The following is a 14,359-nucleotide window of genomic DNA, read 5'->3' as shown; positions in this document are numbered from 1 at the left end:
GAAGATTATCCTGATGGATACACTGTAATTGTAAGAGATTTTAAAGCAGATGATTTTCTCTGGCTGTGGGAAGTTGGAGATTTGGAAGATGACAGGTACTCAATGTGTCATTTGTTGTTCTCACATAAAGAGGCCTATGTGCAAGAACTGGAGAGAGGCTTCTATGATCTTAGGGCAGCCCCTAGCTGATCGCCAGCAAAGAAAAGAAAGTCGTAGTCCTACACCCTCCAGAAACTTGATTCTGTCAAGCGTCTGAATGAGCTTGGAAGAAGATACTTCCAAGAGTTTCCCAAAAAGATCCCAGCCAGTAACATTTTCATTTCACCTTTATTAAGTCCTGAATCCCTCAAACCAGTGAAGTTGATGTGGACTTCTGACCTACAGACATTGTGAGACAGTAACTTGGAATTGTTCGAAGAACCTAGGTTTGTGGAAATTTGTATGGCAGCAATAGAAAACTAATAGAAGACTGTTCCATTATGTCACTATAACACAACATTTTAAAAATATCTATTTTACGATTGATAGATTTGGATTACTTCCAATTGAGACTTATAATGACGCTAAGAACATTCTTATATGTGTCTTTTGGCAGATGTATGTATATCTCTGCCAAATAGATAATTATCTCTTGGTAGATAATTAGAAGTAGAATTGGTAGGTTGTATTATATGCATATTTCAGCATTAGTAGATATTGCTAATCAAAGTGGCAGCAGGAATAGGTACTTCTACTCATGGTCTATGAGAGTCCCAATTGTTCCATGTCCTTGCCAACACTTCGTGGAAAATTTATGGTGCTAAAGAAGAAATAATAATGTTTGTAAATGTTTGTTGCCACTTCGTGGTGTTTTGATTTGCAGTTCTCTGATGATGAATGATGTTGAGCATATTCTCATATACTTACTGGATGCTTGGAGGTATTCTTTGAGAAGTACCTGCTCGACACTTTGTCAACCATTCAAGCAGTCCATAAGCAACACCATGCTGCTTGATTGGCTCACCATATTTCCATAAAACTGGTTAGTAAGGAAAGAGTGAGTTCAAATGGATTTATACAGCACAGGAAGCATCAAAACCTTCTCTTTACATTTCATGTCCACAAAGTTCCCTCTCCTCACACATCCTATGGGGAATGCAGAGGTGGGCCTAGGTGGATGCTATATCTGTGGCATAGGTCTATGCCTCAGCTAAGAGAACTGCCCTTAGGAGCATCTGAGTCATTTAAGGGGCTGCTGATAAACCTGCCCTTTCTTCATATCTGAGGAAGAGTTAATAAACATATGCAAGTAAATCTTCTGGTATGTAAACAAATTTTCTTCCAGAAGAGGAGGGAGACTTCAGTATCATGGAGGGTAAATAAATTTTCTCTGTGACCCAAAAACCATCTCTAGCTTCCAAGCCTGTTTGCCACAGAAATACTCCTGAAAAGTTATATATTATATGATTACATAAATATATATGTACATACATATATTATAGTTCTATGTACATACATGTACATGCATACATGTATAATATAAATATCAAACTATACATAGAGTTTTATAATATAAAATATTATTACTGTATTGTTTTTGCTGCATAGCATAATTTTTATTCTGTCTTCTTTTTCTTATACAGTTCAAAATATTGTCTAATTTCCATTGTAATTTTTTTCTTTTACCCATGGGCTGTTTAAAATTGTATTATTGTTATGCAAACATTTGGAGATTTTCTAGTTTCTTTTTGTAATTTATCTATGGTTTAATTTTATTGCGGTCGGAGAACATAGTTTGAATGAAGCTTAATGCTTTGAATTTGGCTAAGACTCGCTGTAAAACATTTTGGGAAATGTTTCATGGGCACTTAAACAAATGTGCATTCTTCAGTGATTTGTTACACTGTTCTGTATACACAAATTAGGTTAAGTTGTTTAGTTTTCTTTAAACTTCCATATTCTTATGTTTTATTCTGCTTATTCCATCAGTACCTAAAGAGATAAGTTAAAAATATCTCAGTTTATCTCTCCTTTCAGCTCTGTCAATTTTTGCTTTATGTATTTGACTATATTATTAGGTAAACAGAAATTTAAGATTGCTATCATTACAGTGAATTGACCCTTTTATTAAATATTCCTCTTTATCTCCAGAAATGTTTCTTTACTTAATGTCTACTTTGTCTGATATTAGTATAGTTATACTAACTTCCTCTTAAGTAATGATTGTATAGCTTACCTTTTTCCAACTACTTTCAATTTTGGGGTCATGTGACATTTAAGGTATATTTTTCATAAGCAGTATATAGTTGAAGTTTATATTTTTATGCATTCTAAAAGTTCTTTCCCGTTACATATTTAGTCCACTTGCATTTTGTGTGCTTACTGACATACTTGCTTTTATAACTTCTCTCTTGCTATTTTCCTTCTTGTTGTCTCATCTGGTATTTGTTCCCATTCCTCATTTATCTTCCTTTGAAATAATATTTTTATGATTAGTTTTCATCAATTCGTTTTTTAGTTATACATCTTTTTATATTTATTTTATTTATGTATTTTGTTTGTTAGTAATTATCTTGAAGATACAACATTCATTCTTAACTTACTACATTCTATCTTCAAATAGCATATTTTCCACTTCTTTGCAATGCAAGAACTTTGTAACACTTCTCTCTTCTGGTCCTCTTCATTCCTTCCTGCTTTTTGTTTCTTTGCTCATATATAATATTGTTTTCTTTGGTGTTAAGAACTGCCTTTAGTATTCCATCTGTACCATTCTACTAGAAAAAAAATTTCTATTTTTATTTGTCTGAAATCATGTTTTGCCTTTACTTTTGAATAATTCTTCACTGAGCATAGAATGCTGGGTTGATAATTGTTTTCTTGTACTAGCTTTGAAATATTCTCATATTGTCTTCCAGCTTTATGATTATTGTTGAAATATCAGCCATAAATATTCACGTTGCCTCTTTGGAAATGATGTTTCTATTTCTTTCTGGCTGCTTTTAAAATTCGCCCTCTGTCTTTCTTTAATTTTTACATATTTTTTCTTTATTGCAGTTTTGCCAGAAAATGTCCAACTGTATTTCCCTGGTGTTTAACCTGTCTGAGGTTTTTAGGTCTTTTTATTCATGGCTTCACGTTTTTCTATCACTTTTGGAAAATTCTCAGTTAAAATCTCTTCAGAATTCCCTATTCTCTATTCATTTTATTATTCTATAGGGCTCTACTTATCAGTATTTTTGATATGCTCTTTGTGTCTTGTATGTCTTTTAATTCCTTTTACCTATTTTGATTTTTTTAATTAATGCTTTAATCATCATATTTCAGAATGAGGCACTACATACCTGATGGCACAGAGCTGGGATTTGTCAACAAAAGGCTCAGATTCTAGGGTGATTAAGTAGAGATCCAGCCATTTTACTGAGATACTTCCAGAAGTCAGTATCTTTTCTCTTAGACTGACCAATTTCCTTGATAGTAACTGAACAGTTTCCTGCTCTCGTGTATGATTTGGGGTTCCAGAATTCTGATATTAGAGGAGAAGAAGAGTTTACTCATCTTATCTTTTAGTATGTAGACTTTCATTTAACCCTCCTGTTTTCAGTAGTATTAACTTGAAATAAAAATTGCATAGAGATGCATCTCTAAGCAAAGGGCTTATTTGGAAACAAAAAAATTGCAATTCAGGATACATAGACCAGTGTAGCCACAAGATTTGTCTGAAGAACAAAAGGAAAGGCTGGGGTTTTATTGGGAAAAAGAACAGAGTAATGTAAGCTGTTTTGAAGAAGTTTTATTGGTGCTGGCAGTGCCTTAAGGGAGCTGGTGAGTTCTTATTGATGAGTGTCAGCAGTAACCAGGTAAGACTTAAAGTTACAGATAGGTTTTGTGCTTTTGCTGTTGAATTACATAAACAGTTTCTGGAACAGACATGCATGACCTGGGTGCTTTTCTCCGTGGCCTCTGAATTCATTTCAGTTGGATATAACATGAAGGACTGTATTTTGTAAAATTAATTTTCACAGTAAGTTCCTCAACCCAAACTGGTATCTGTCTGGTTAGACATCTCAAGAGAGAACTTTCCAGTCTTCGGTCAATGCATAGCAAGGGCAGACTCCCAGACCTAGATATTTAGTTATGTTTCTTAAACAAATTTCATACCAAGCTTTGTGCCTTCCTCGTTCTTTTTGATGATTGCTTGACACTTTCAGGAGCATTTGTTGGGTGCTAACCTGCAGGCTTACATTTCAGCCTTATCCATTCTGCTTAATCACATGCCCTTTTGTCTATTCACTTTTTAGTTTTCAAAATTACCTCTCAACTCACTTCTTCTTGTTCTTGAGAGTTCATAGGTTAAAATCTTCTCTTTAAAACCATTTAAGTGGTGTTAAGAGAAGAAACTGGAATAAATAATGTGATCTACTGATCATTTTAAATTATAGGTACCAAAGAGGCCAACTTCTCTATTTTATTGGTGTTGCTGATTTATTATTGCATCTTATTATTTTGCATTTTTTGGTGATGATGGAGGTAATCAGAGCATATCAGGATTTGCTGTGACTACACCAATAATATATTCTTACTCTAATTTTAGGTGAGTGTACAAGTTCATGGTAGTTAAAACATTATTTATTGAATATAGAGCAAAATAGAATCCTATATTTTCCTTTAATTCTAAAATGTGAAGGAAAAGTAAAAATGTGAGAATATTGCCATTCTAAAACAATACTTATGTACAGTTGCCATAATATTTGCAGGTCAAATATTACTTTGATTCTATGGCCTCAAATTATTGTTCACTGTATGTTAGGCACTTTGTATTAACTATACACTACAGTATATAAAAAAGACAGTATTATTATCTTTTTTAAATAGATGAATAAACCAAGAATCAGAGTTGAGTCAACATCTTGTTCAGAATTATATAGCTAATTACTGCTAAGCCTGAGAGTCCAAACTTAAGCATGTTTCATAGTATTATCAAAGCAGTGATTTTTTTCTTCCTGAAAAATCCTTTCTTCCTTATCTGACATTTACCCAAAAAAGCCTTTAGTGATCTGCAGTTTAGAATGAGCTGCTTCCAGATACAGAAAAACACAAACTGTATTTTTCTTGGCCAGTTTTACTTTCTTTTTTTTTTTTAAATTGCATTTTAGGTTTTGTGGTACATGTGAAGAACATGCAAGATAGTTGCATAGGTACGCACATAGCAGTGTGATTTGCTGCCTTCCTCCCCATCACCTATATCTGGCATTTCTCCCCATGCTATCTTTCCCCAATTCCCCAGCCCCCACTGTCCCTCCCTTATTCCCCCTAACAGACCCCAGTGTGTAGTGCTCCCCTCCCTGTGTCCATGTGTTCTCATTGTTCAGCACCCACCTATGAGTGAGAACATGCAGTATTTCATTTTCTGTTCTTCTGTCAGTTTGCTGAGAATGATGGTTTCCAGGTTCATCTATGTCCCTACAAAGGACACGAACTCATCGTTTTTGATGGCTGCATAGTATTCCATGGTGTATATGTGCCACATTTTCCCTGTCCAGTCTATCATCAGTGAGCATTTGGGTAGGTTCCAGGTCTTTGCTATTGTAAACTGTGCTGCAATGAATATTTGTGTGCATGTGTCCTTATACTAGAATGATTTAACCTTTGGATATGTACCCAGTAATGGGATTGCTGGGTCAAATGGAATTTCTATTTCTAGGTCCTTGAGGAATTGCCACACTGCCTTGCACAATGGTTGAACTAATTTACACTCCTACCAATGGCCAGTGTTAGTTTCATTAGAATTAGGACACAGTTCTGCCATAGACTTACACACATATTTTAACTGCCTTTTCATTATTGCACATATGCAGCTTACTTCTAGGATACTTTACATTTAAATAATAAGAAGAAAAGAAATAATTGGAAACTGGAATTAATAACAAGTAAAACATCTTCTTCTAACAGAGAGAAGGAGAAAAAAATCATAAGGTGCGTTTGGCAATTGGAAATGGTATACGGAGTGAAGTATGGAGAGAATTTTTAGACAGATTTGGAAATATAAAGGTGTGTGAACTTTATGGAGCTACTGAAGCAAACATATCTTTCATGAACCACACTGGGAAAATTGGAGCAGTTGGGAGAACAAATTTCTTTTACAAAGTAAGTACAGCATTTTCCTTATGAAAGAAATATATTGAGGTCTGCTAGCTCTTTTCTAGATGTTGTGCCTGTAAATTATGGTAAATATTATCACCTATTTTTAAGTTGAGAATTTCTAGAAATAGAGTAGTGGGCTGTGGGTGAGAGATGGTGCTATAGGTTATGCTAACCTCAGTTATCTTCTATGTCTTCTCTCTCATATCACCATAATGATGCCTTTTTTTGTTCAGTTTCCAAATTTAATGATATAATATAAAAATAGAAAGCATAGGCCCTGGTATATATTAATTTGACTGTTTCCATTTTTCTGGAGTAGTTTTATTTCAGTATTTCGACTTATCTTCCATCATTGATACAATTCAACAATTCTATACAGGATTTTAATATTTTTTAAACTATATTAAGATACCACTAAAATCTTAAAAGTAGCCAAATAAACCAATGTTTTAGGAGGAGAAGATTGACAGCTGATTTCTCATTAGCAACCACAAAAGACAAAAGACGCTGGACATTTACCTTAAACTAGCTTGGAAACAATAACTGTCAAACTGGAACTTATACTCAACAACAATTTTTTAAGAATAAAGGCAAAAGTAAACATAGCAGTCCCAACCTTTATAAAGCAAAACTGATATAGCTGCAAGAGAAAATAAATCTTCAGTCATCTTCTGTAATAATAAACCACTAATCAACATTATAAAAGACCCTGCATCTAACAATTGCAGTGTATCTACTTTATTCAAGCACTTTTGCAACATTTACAAAAGTTACTGGGCCAGTTAGCTAATTCCAACAAATTCCAAAGGATTGAATATATTTGTTATGTTCTCTGAAAATAGTTTAATTTTTGGTAGAAATAATTTTTTTAAAAGACAACTAGATAATCTCTTATATATTTAAAAATAAGACATTTCTAAATTTCCATTCATCAAAGAAATAAATATTATTAGAAATTAGAAGATACTACAAGCTAAATCATAATGAAAGTGTTATATTAAAATATGTATGCATTTAGCCAAGAACAGCTGAAAATTGGATGGAACTAAGTAACCATGTCTATGAGTCAATTTTTAGAAAGATAACTAAGATAAACTCAAAGGAAATAATAAAGAGCAGAAATGACATAGAAAAGATATTTGATGAAGAATATAAAAATATATAGAAATATAATTTTTTATAAGTAAAGAAATTGATTCTGATTGATAGAGGGCACAAATAATATCAGGACTGGAAAACGGAACATTGCTGCTGATATTTTAGACTTAAGACAGTAATAAAGGATATGTTGAGTAAGTTCATATCAATAAATTTGAAATTATTAGATGAATTGGATGAATTTCTAGAAATGTACAACTTACTGGTATTGACTCAAGAATTATTTTATCACACTAAATGAAATAAGTTAATACTCCAACATCTTCCCTTAGTTTCAGATAGCTTTCCTGCTGAGGATAATGAATATTCAAAGAGCAAATAATTTCTCTCTTACAAACTCTTCCAGACAATGCAGGAGAAAAAACTTCCCAACTCACTTTTTGACTCCTAAACCTGACATAAACACTGCAAGAACAAAAGTACTCCAAAAGTCATACATGTATGAGGAAAGTCTTTGTCTGATAATCTCTCTCCTCAGATGTGTTTCCTCAGTGGCCTCACCTGTTCCCTGAAAGTAGCACTATCATATAGTATTGCTGTTGAGGTTTTCAAAGCACCCTACTGAAGCTATATTTAGAACTGCCTTGGAGGAGATCCTTAAGAATCCCATAGTGCGAACTTTGGTGTGTTTGTGTCACTTTCATCCCTAACTGCTTTAGTTTTATAGGTAGTTTTCTGTATAATAAACTGCTATACCTCAAAAAACACCTGGAAGCAACAAAGTATTTACTTTTCTAATCCATGGTGATTTTTTTCAGTATCTGGGAGTAATTGACAGACATGTTTTTCATGCCACAGTAGCTCACTTTTTCAGTCTAGTGGCCCATTCAAAGCTGGTATAAATCACAGTAAAGCTCTAAAACTAAAGAAGGTGCAAACTATTTTTATAATGCATTCTTTTGGGATTTTGAGAGTATAGTTGACATCTCAGATATGCACTTTCTTCTGAACAAAAGGATTTTGGGGAAAGTAAGTGCTGATTTTACTGAGTTTTACCTTCCTTGCAGTTAATGTTCTCAGTTCTTTGCACTGGTTCCATTACAAATTGGGTATTGATATTGAGCCCTTATTGTGAAGCTGAATCATTCTAACATGACCAACCAATGAGAGTATGATGATTTGTATTTTATATTCCTGACTTTATTATAATTTTCTAATACTTTAAATTTTGTCAACTGTAATAATGTCAATCATGTAAAAAGTCATGATTGTCTTCAATTTATTTGGAAAACTGATTTTCAACTCATTTTAGTTTTCCTTTCAGTTTGGAAATGAAAAGAACAAAGTTGTGCCTGATACTATATGACTTCTAGTTTGTTTTTTATCATTTTAGTCACATTGTTTTGTTAGATACCAGGTAATTAGAAAAATTTGGTTCAATGATTGTCTCATAATTAAGTGAGGAGATTTGATAAGTGTCTCTCTAAAATGCTAACCTAATGGAGGATCACGGTTATTATCTCAGAGGGAAGCAGCCTCCAGAGATAGAATGTTACAAGTGAAGGAGAAAGATAAGGCAGCAACACAAAGTTCCTGCAACTCATTGTCTTTATGTGCTACACTTAGTATTTTAATGCACAAAGCTGAAGAGATATTGTCCCACATATTCCCCCGAGACAAACAATATAAAAAAATTCAGTGACAACGTATTTGAGAGACTAACCCAAGTAGAATGATGGACTGCCTTCTCTTTTTCTGTAGTGTTCTCACCTGGGGAAAATAACAAGGAAGAGACAAATATAAAATACATAAAGTAAAGCTTGAAAAAGGGAGAAAATAAATAAAAATAAAAGGCAGCTGAAAAAATATGAATGCACATCAAAATAGTAAGAGTCTCCAAAACAGCCAGGAAATGTTTAGGAAAACAATTTCTCACAGGCTTGAAAAATCCCATTCATATTCTCTTTGAAGATAAGAGCTCAAAAGAGAGGAAGGATCAAGGAAAAATATAAATCGACAAAAGAACTAAAAGTAGGCATGCTCAGCTCAAAGAAAAAAAGAGAAGAAAAATGTAACTATTACACAGATGATCATTACATAAAAGAACTTAAAATCAACAGGAATATAAACATTCTTAGGGAGAAAGATCAGTAGAATTAAGGAGTCCCCTAAACACAATAAAAAGAGCAAGCAAATGATAATTTGAAAATTAAGAATAAGGATTTTGAAAACATAGACAATGATCTGACGTGTCCTAATTGTTGTTTCTGCAGAAAAACAGATCAAAGGAAAGAAATAATTATTTCTACCCTAATAGAAGAAAATGTCCTTAAAGTGAAAACTTGAATCTTTAGCAAAAGAGTACACTATGTTTCTAGGAAAAATCTGGGACAGAATGATTATTAGAAAAATACATCCAGATGAAAATATGAAACAAAAATTAAAGAAATATAAGAAGATATTGAGGTAGGAAAAGCAAAGAATGTTTAAAATGTAACCCAGGTGAGGATGGAAAACGTCTCAGGCATCTCTCAAAACAAAACACTCAAGTCTAGAAAAAAGGGAAGAATTGTCTTCACCTAAGAATTTTTGTTTTGGCTAAGTTGCTTCTCAAGTATCCAGTCAACAAAGAGGTTTTCTCAATGTTTTAAGAAGTCAGAAACTATAATACCCTCATATTTATAGGAATGCAATATTTCTTTCTAAAATCCACTGAATGAAAAATTATGGCCAAACTTGAAGATAAACTGTAACTTAGAAATGAAAGAATCACCTTCAGTTAAAATGTCTGATGGTGAACATTTAATCAATTCATATATAGAAGATTGAACAACTCTGAATTGTTTATACATGTAATAAAACCTGGCAATGTAAAAATAATTATAACACTACCAAAAATGGGAGTTGGGAGGGAGGAAAGGAAGAAGTGGTTATTCTCCTGTCATATTGGCAAATCCGTAGATACAATGGAATTTAAGATTTAAATACCATCTAAACTTAAATTTAAAAATAATATATGAGATTAATAAAATGACTCTTATTAATCATTTTCATAAGCTATTTTATTATCTTAAAAGTAGGTATCTTTTAGGGATAAGGAAAGTTAGAGAACTTCAAAATAAGAGTTCCAAGACCATGCTCCTTTCTGACATCAACTGCAATTTCAGGAGTCTCTAAGACCACTCTCAGATTTGATAATTAGCCAAAAGGATTCACAAAACTCCACCTACTACATCTAAAGGATCTAGATTATAATTGGCCCAGGGATGGCATACATAAAGGAGAATCCAGGAGAGTACCAAGTGTGAAGCTTCCAGTTATAATGTGTTGTAGAATCAGAACAGCATTGCTTTCCTGGAATTGTGTAATAATATGCATGACCTGATGCCAACTAGGGAGCTCACAGGAGTCTTTCTGTGGGTTTGGTTGTGTAATTCAGGTTCACTGCTCATATGGCTGGCCTCCATCTGCTCCCCTTTAGGAGGTAAAGCTGGGTGATCCAAAGCCTTCGCCCTCCATCACAGTTTTTTATGCCTTAGAGACCCTATTCTAAATCATATTGTTATCATCTAGTTGCCCAAGGTTCTTAGATTAAAAAAATGCACTCCTATTAAGAACGACATTCCAAGGACTTCAAGATCACCTCTGAGAAGCCAGGGATGAAAGCTAGACCTCTTTTGGGGGCAAGGTTAAGTTCTTTACTACACAGGGACTGATACCTCACATCTATTTCCGACTCTACAACTATTGACTTCGTGACTTTGACAAGTTAATTTTCTCTTGGTTCAGACTTTCCTCATGTATTAATCAAGGAAATTAACTTTGTGTTCCTTTTCCAACTTATAAATTTACAAATCTGAATCTGCAAAGGCACGTAGGTATGGGTAAAAATTCCCAGGGCCAACACGCACAGTCACATAGGTGTGTGTGCATTGCACAGTTCTGTTATGAATGGGACATCCTGCAGCTATGCTCCAGATGTGTACACGTATACACATACATAAACATGTACATTTGGGGGATTTTAAGGTGTGACATCTATTTTTTAAATTTATGTTATTATAATGCAGCCATTTTTGTAATATCATGAGGACCTCTTGATGGCAGGAAGGAGAACAGAAGTATTTCTAACTGAGCATTGATCCTCTGCTCCATGTACTTCTAGAGAATGTTGTGATATATTTAATTTTATTGAAATTATAAAATTATTTCATTTCTGCCTATCGAGTCCCATTTTCTGATAACAGACACACTGAACAGTAATTTGCTCTGGAATGAATCTCACCCACACACATGGTTCCTCAATTAATCTAAAATAACACTAAAGGTAACATCACAAGTCACTGGGCAAATTTTCCAAAAAAACAAAGCATGTTCAAACAGGAGAGAAAAGAATGAGTAATGAATAGGGCTCTGTTCTTATTTGGCCAAGATGATAAAGGCAGTTCCAGAACTTCTGGACTCTTTCTTTCTACTAGCAATTAGGCAAGTGGCCAATATCCTGTTATCCCAATTACAGACAAAGATCAACAAGATGCAAGCTCGCATTTTAATAAACAGTCTTATATCTAGAATAACTATATTTGCTTTGTTGCCTCTTTCATCAGCTCTAATCATAAAATAGGATATTAATTTCTACCTCATGTTTTGATAGTTAAATTAAATACAGCTCTTCAACACTTAGTACAGTGCCTAGTATATAATTAGCCCCCAATCAATATCAATTGCTCTCATTTATATTTTAATTCAAATAAGTCACAACTCAAGTTACATGCTTATTTTACTAATGCTAAGAACCAGAGATATTTGCATTTAATCTTTGATAATAAACAATACTATTGCATCTATCTCCATCATCTTATCTTTTCCCACTTTTTTGTTCTATATTTGTTCATTTCCTTTCTCCTGCTTTCCCTCAATTCATCCTTCCTATTATAATTTTATTGTCACTTAATTTTATTACCTTCATGTTGGTTTACTATTTTTGAACTGAGATTGTTTAACTGTTGAGCAAGAACCTCAGTTTTCTTATGGAATGAAAATGAGGGCTGGGTGAAGTGGCTTATTCCTGTAAGCCCAGATGAATGGGAGTGCTAAGGTGGTAGGATTGCTTGAGCTGGGGAGACAGAGGTTGCAGTGAGCTGAGATTTCATCACTGCACTGCACCTGGGTGACAGAGTGAGATATTGTCTCAAAAAAAACAGAAAAAAGAAAAAAATAGGAGGAGGTTGGACTAAACCAGTCTGCAGTTCTCTCCCAGGGTGAAAATTTAGTGGACAAATAAGCCTGCATGACACGGTCATATGGACATGATAGGAGCAGAGTAGATGAAAATATTTGGGGATGAGAGAAAATAACCAATTTTTGGTTCCTGATGCGATGGGCATTTTCGAACAAATCGGCCATCTCACACTATAGTGTGTAGATAAGTATCAAATGTTAGTTTAGGAGCATTAAGTGAACTATAAAACATTCTATTATAAAGACACATGCACACCTATGTTTAACGTGGCATTGTTTACAATAGTAAAATCTTGAAACCAACCCAAATGCCTATCAAGGATAGACTGGTTAAAGAAAATGTGGCACATATACACCATGGAATACTATGCAGCCATAAAAAAGGATGAGTTCATGTCCTTTGCAGGGACATGGATGAAGCTGGAAACCATCATTCTCAGCAAACTGACACAAGAACAGAAAACCAAACACTGCATGTTCTCTCTTGTAAGTGGGTGTTGAACAATGAAAACATGGACACAGGGAGGGGAACATCACACATCAGGGCCTGTTGGGTGATGGGGAGGCTAGGGGAAGGACAGCATTAGGAGAAATACTTAATGTCAGTGATGAGGGCATGAATGCAGCAAACCACCAGGGCACATGTATACCTATGTAACAAACCTGCATGTTCTGCACACGTACCCCAGTACATAAAGTATTAAAAAAAAAAAAAAGGGAAAGAAAAAAAAGAAAATCTGAAAAAGATACTGTGAGGAAAAGGCAAACACAATTTTTACATTAATATAGCTTACAGTTTAGTTTTATTAAGACTTTTCATTTCAAGGGGTATTTTAGATAAATGACTGGAGAAAATGGTCCTTTTACATGTAGTTATCAGAGCATATAATTGAATGCCTGGTTTCAGTATCTTGATACCACTCATTCATGATTAAAATTAGTAGTGTTTTGCAAAGTAAAGTGTACCACAGAAGAAATGAAAGTGAATGCCACTAAATGACTGTTGCTTACTAATACTTTAGTTTTGATTTTTAAATATTATTTGTCTTCAGTAAAAGTTAGTTGTTTTAATAAATCCATATTCTAATTATTTATTTCAATTAACATAAAGTCTACTATAGTAGATGTCAATGCACAAGTAACTAAATGCTTGTTTTTGTTTGATTTTTTTTTCAGCTTCTTTTCACTTTTGACTTAATAAAGTTTGATTTTCAGAAAGATGAACCCATGAGAAATGAACAGGGGTGGTGTATTCGTGTGAAAAAAGGTAAGACTAGTACATCTCCTCAAGCGAAGTTTCTGATCTCCTACATACAGACATCTCTCAGTATCCTTGGGGGACTGGTTCCAGAACCCTGGGTAGACACCAAAATTCATGGATACTTGTTCTTTATATAAAATGATACAATATTTGCATATGAGATGTGCACATCCTCCTGTATACTTTAAACAGATTGCTAATAATACCTAATACAATGCAAATGCTACATAAATAGTGTCATACTGTATTTTTATTTGTATTATATTTTGTTGTATTATTATTTTATTTTTTTCCCCAAATATTTTCTAAGGTTGGTTGAATCCACAGATGTGGAACCACTAATATGGAGGGCCCACTGTAGTTATTAGTGAATTTCAAAAGGAGATAATGACTGGATTCACTGTGTAACTTAACATTGGAATTTTAATGTAGGTGGAAAAATTTTACTATTAGATATTAAGAGCCCCAGATGAATCACTCAGATGGTAAATTATTAAGATTAAAAAGTGGTAACTATTTGGCTTATACTATCCTTAATTCACCACGTCTAGTATGTAACAGTGACAAATGTCTAATGTCCTATGTTGCCAAACTATAACATAAAAATTAGTGAATTAATTTATCATTCTAGATATA

General features: G+C 33.7%; 1 protein-coding gene across 1 annotated transcript in view; it reads left to right on the top strand.

Annotated features, from left to right (window-relative positions):
* SLC27A6 (solute carrier family 27 member 6) overlaps positions 1-14,359 on the top strand; it is a 62,129-nt gene that overhangs the window by 38,141 nt on the left and 9,629 nt on the right. The window contains exons 6-7 of the mRNA XM_002744634.5: positions 5,932-6,126; positions 13,639-13,729. Of these exons, the coding sequence (XP_002744680.1) occupies positions 5,932-6,126; positions 13,639-13,729 (286 nt within the window). The remainder of the gene's footprint in view (positions 1-5,931; positions 6,127-13,638; positions 13,730-14,359) is intronic.

Source organism: Callithrix jacchus, chromosome 2, assembly GCF_049354715.1.
Source record: "Callithrix jacchus isolate 240 chromosome 2, calJac240_pri, whole genome shotgun sequence".
NCBI classification, from domain to species: Eukaryota; Metazoa; Chordata; class Mammalia; order Primates; family Cebidae; genus Callithrix; species Callithrix jacchus.
Note: the sequence above shows the minus strand (reverse complement) of the source record. Positions and strands in the feature narration are given on the sequence as shown.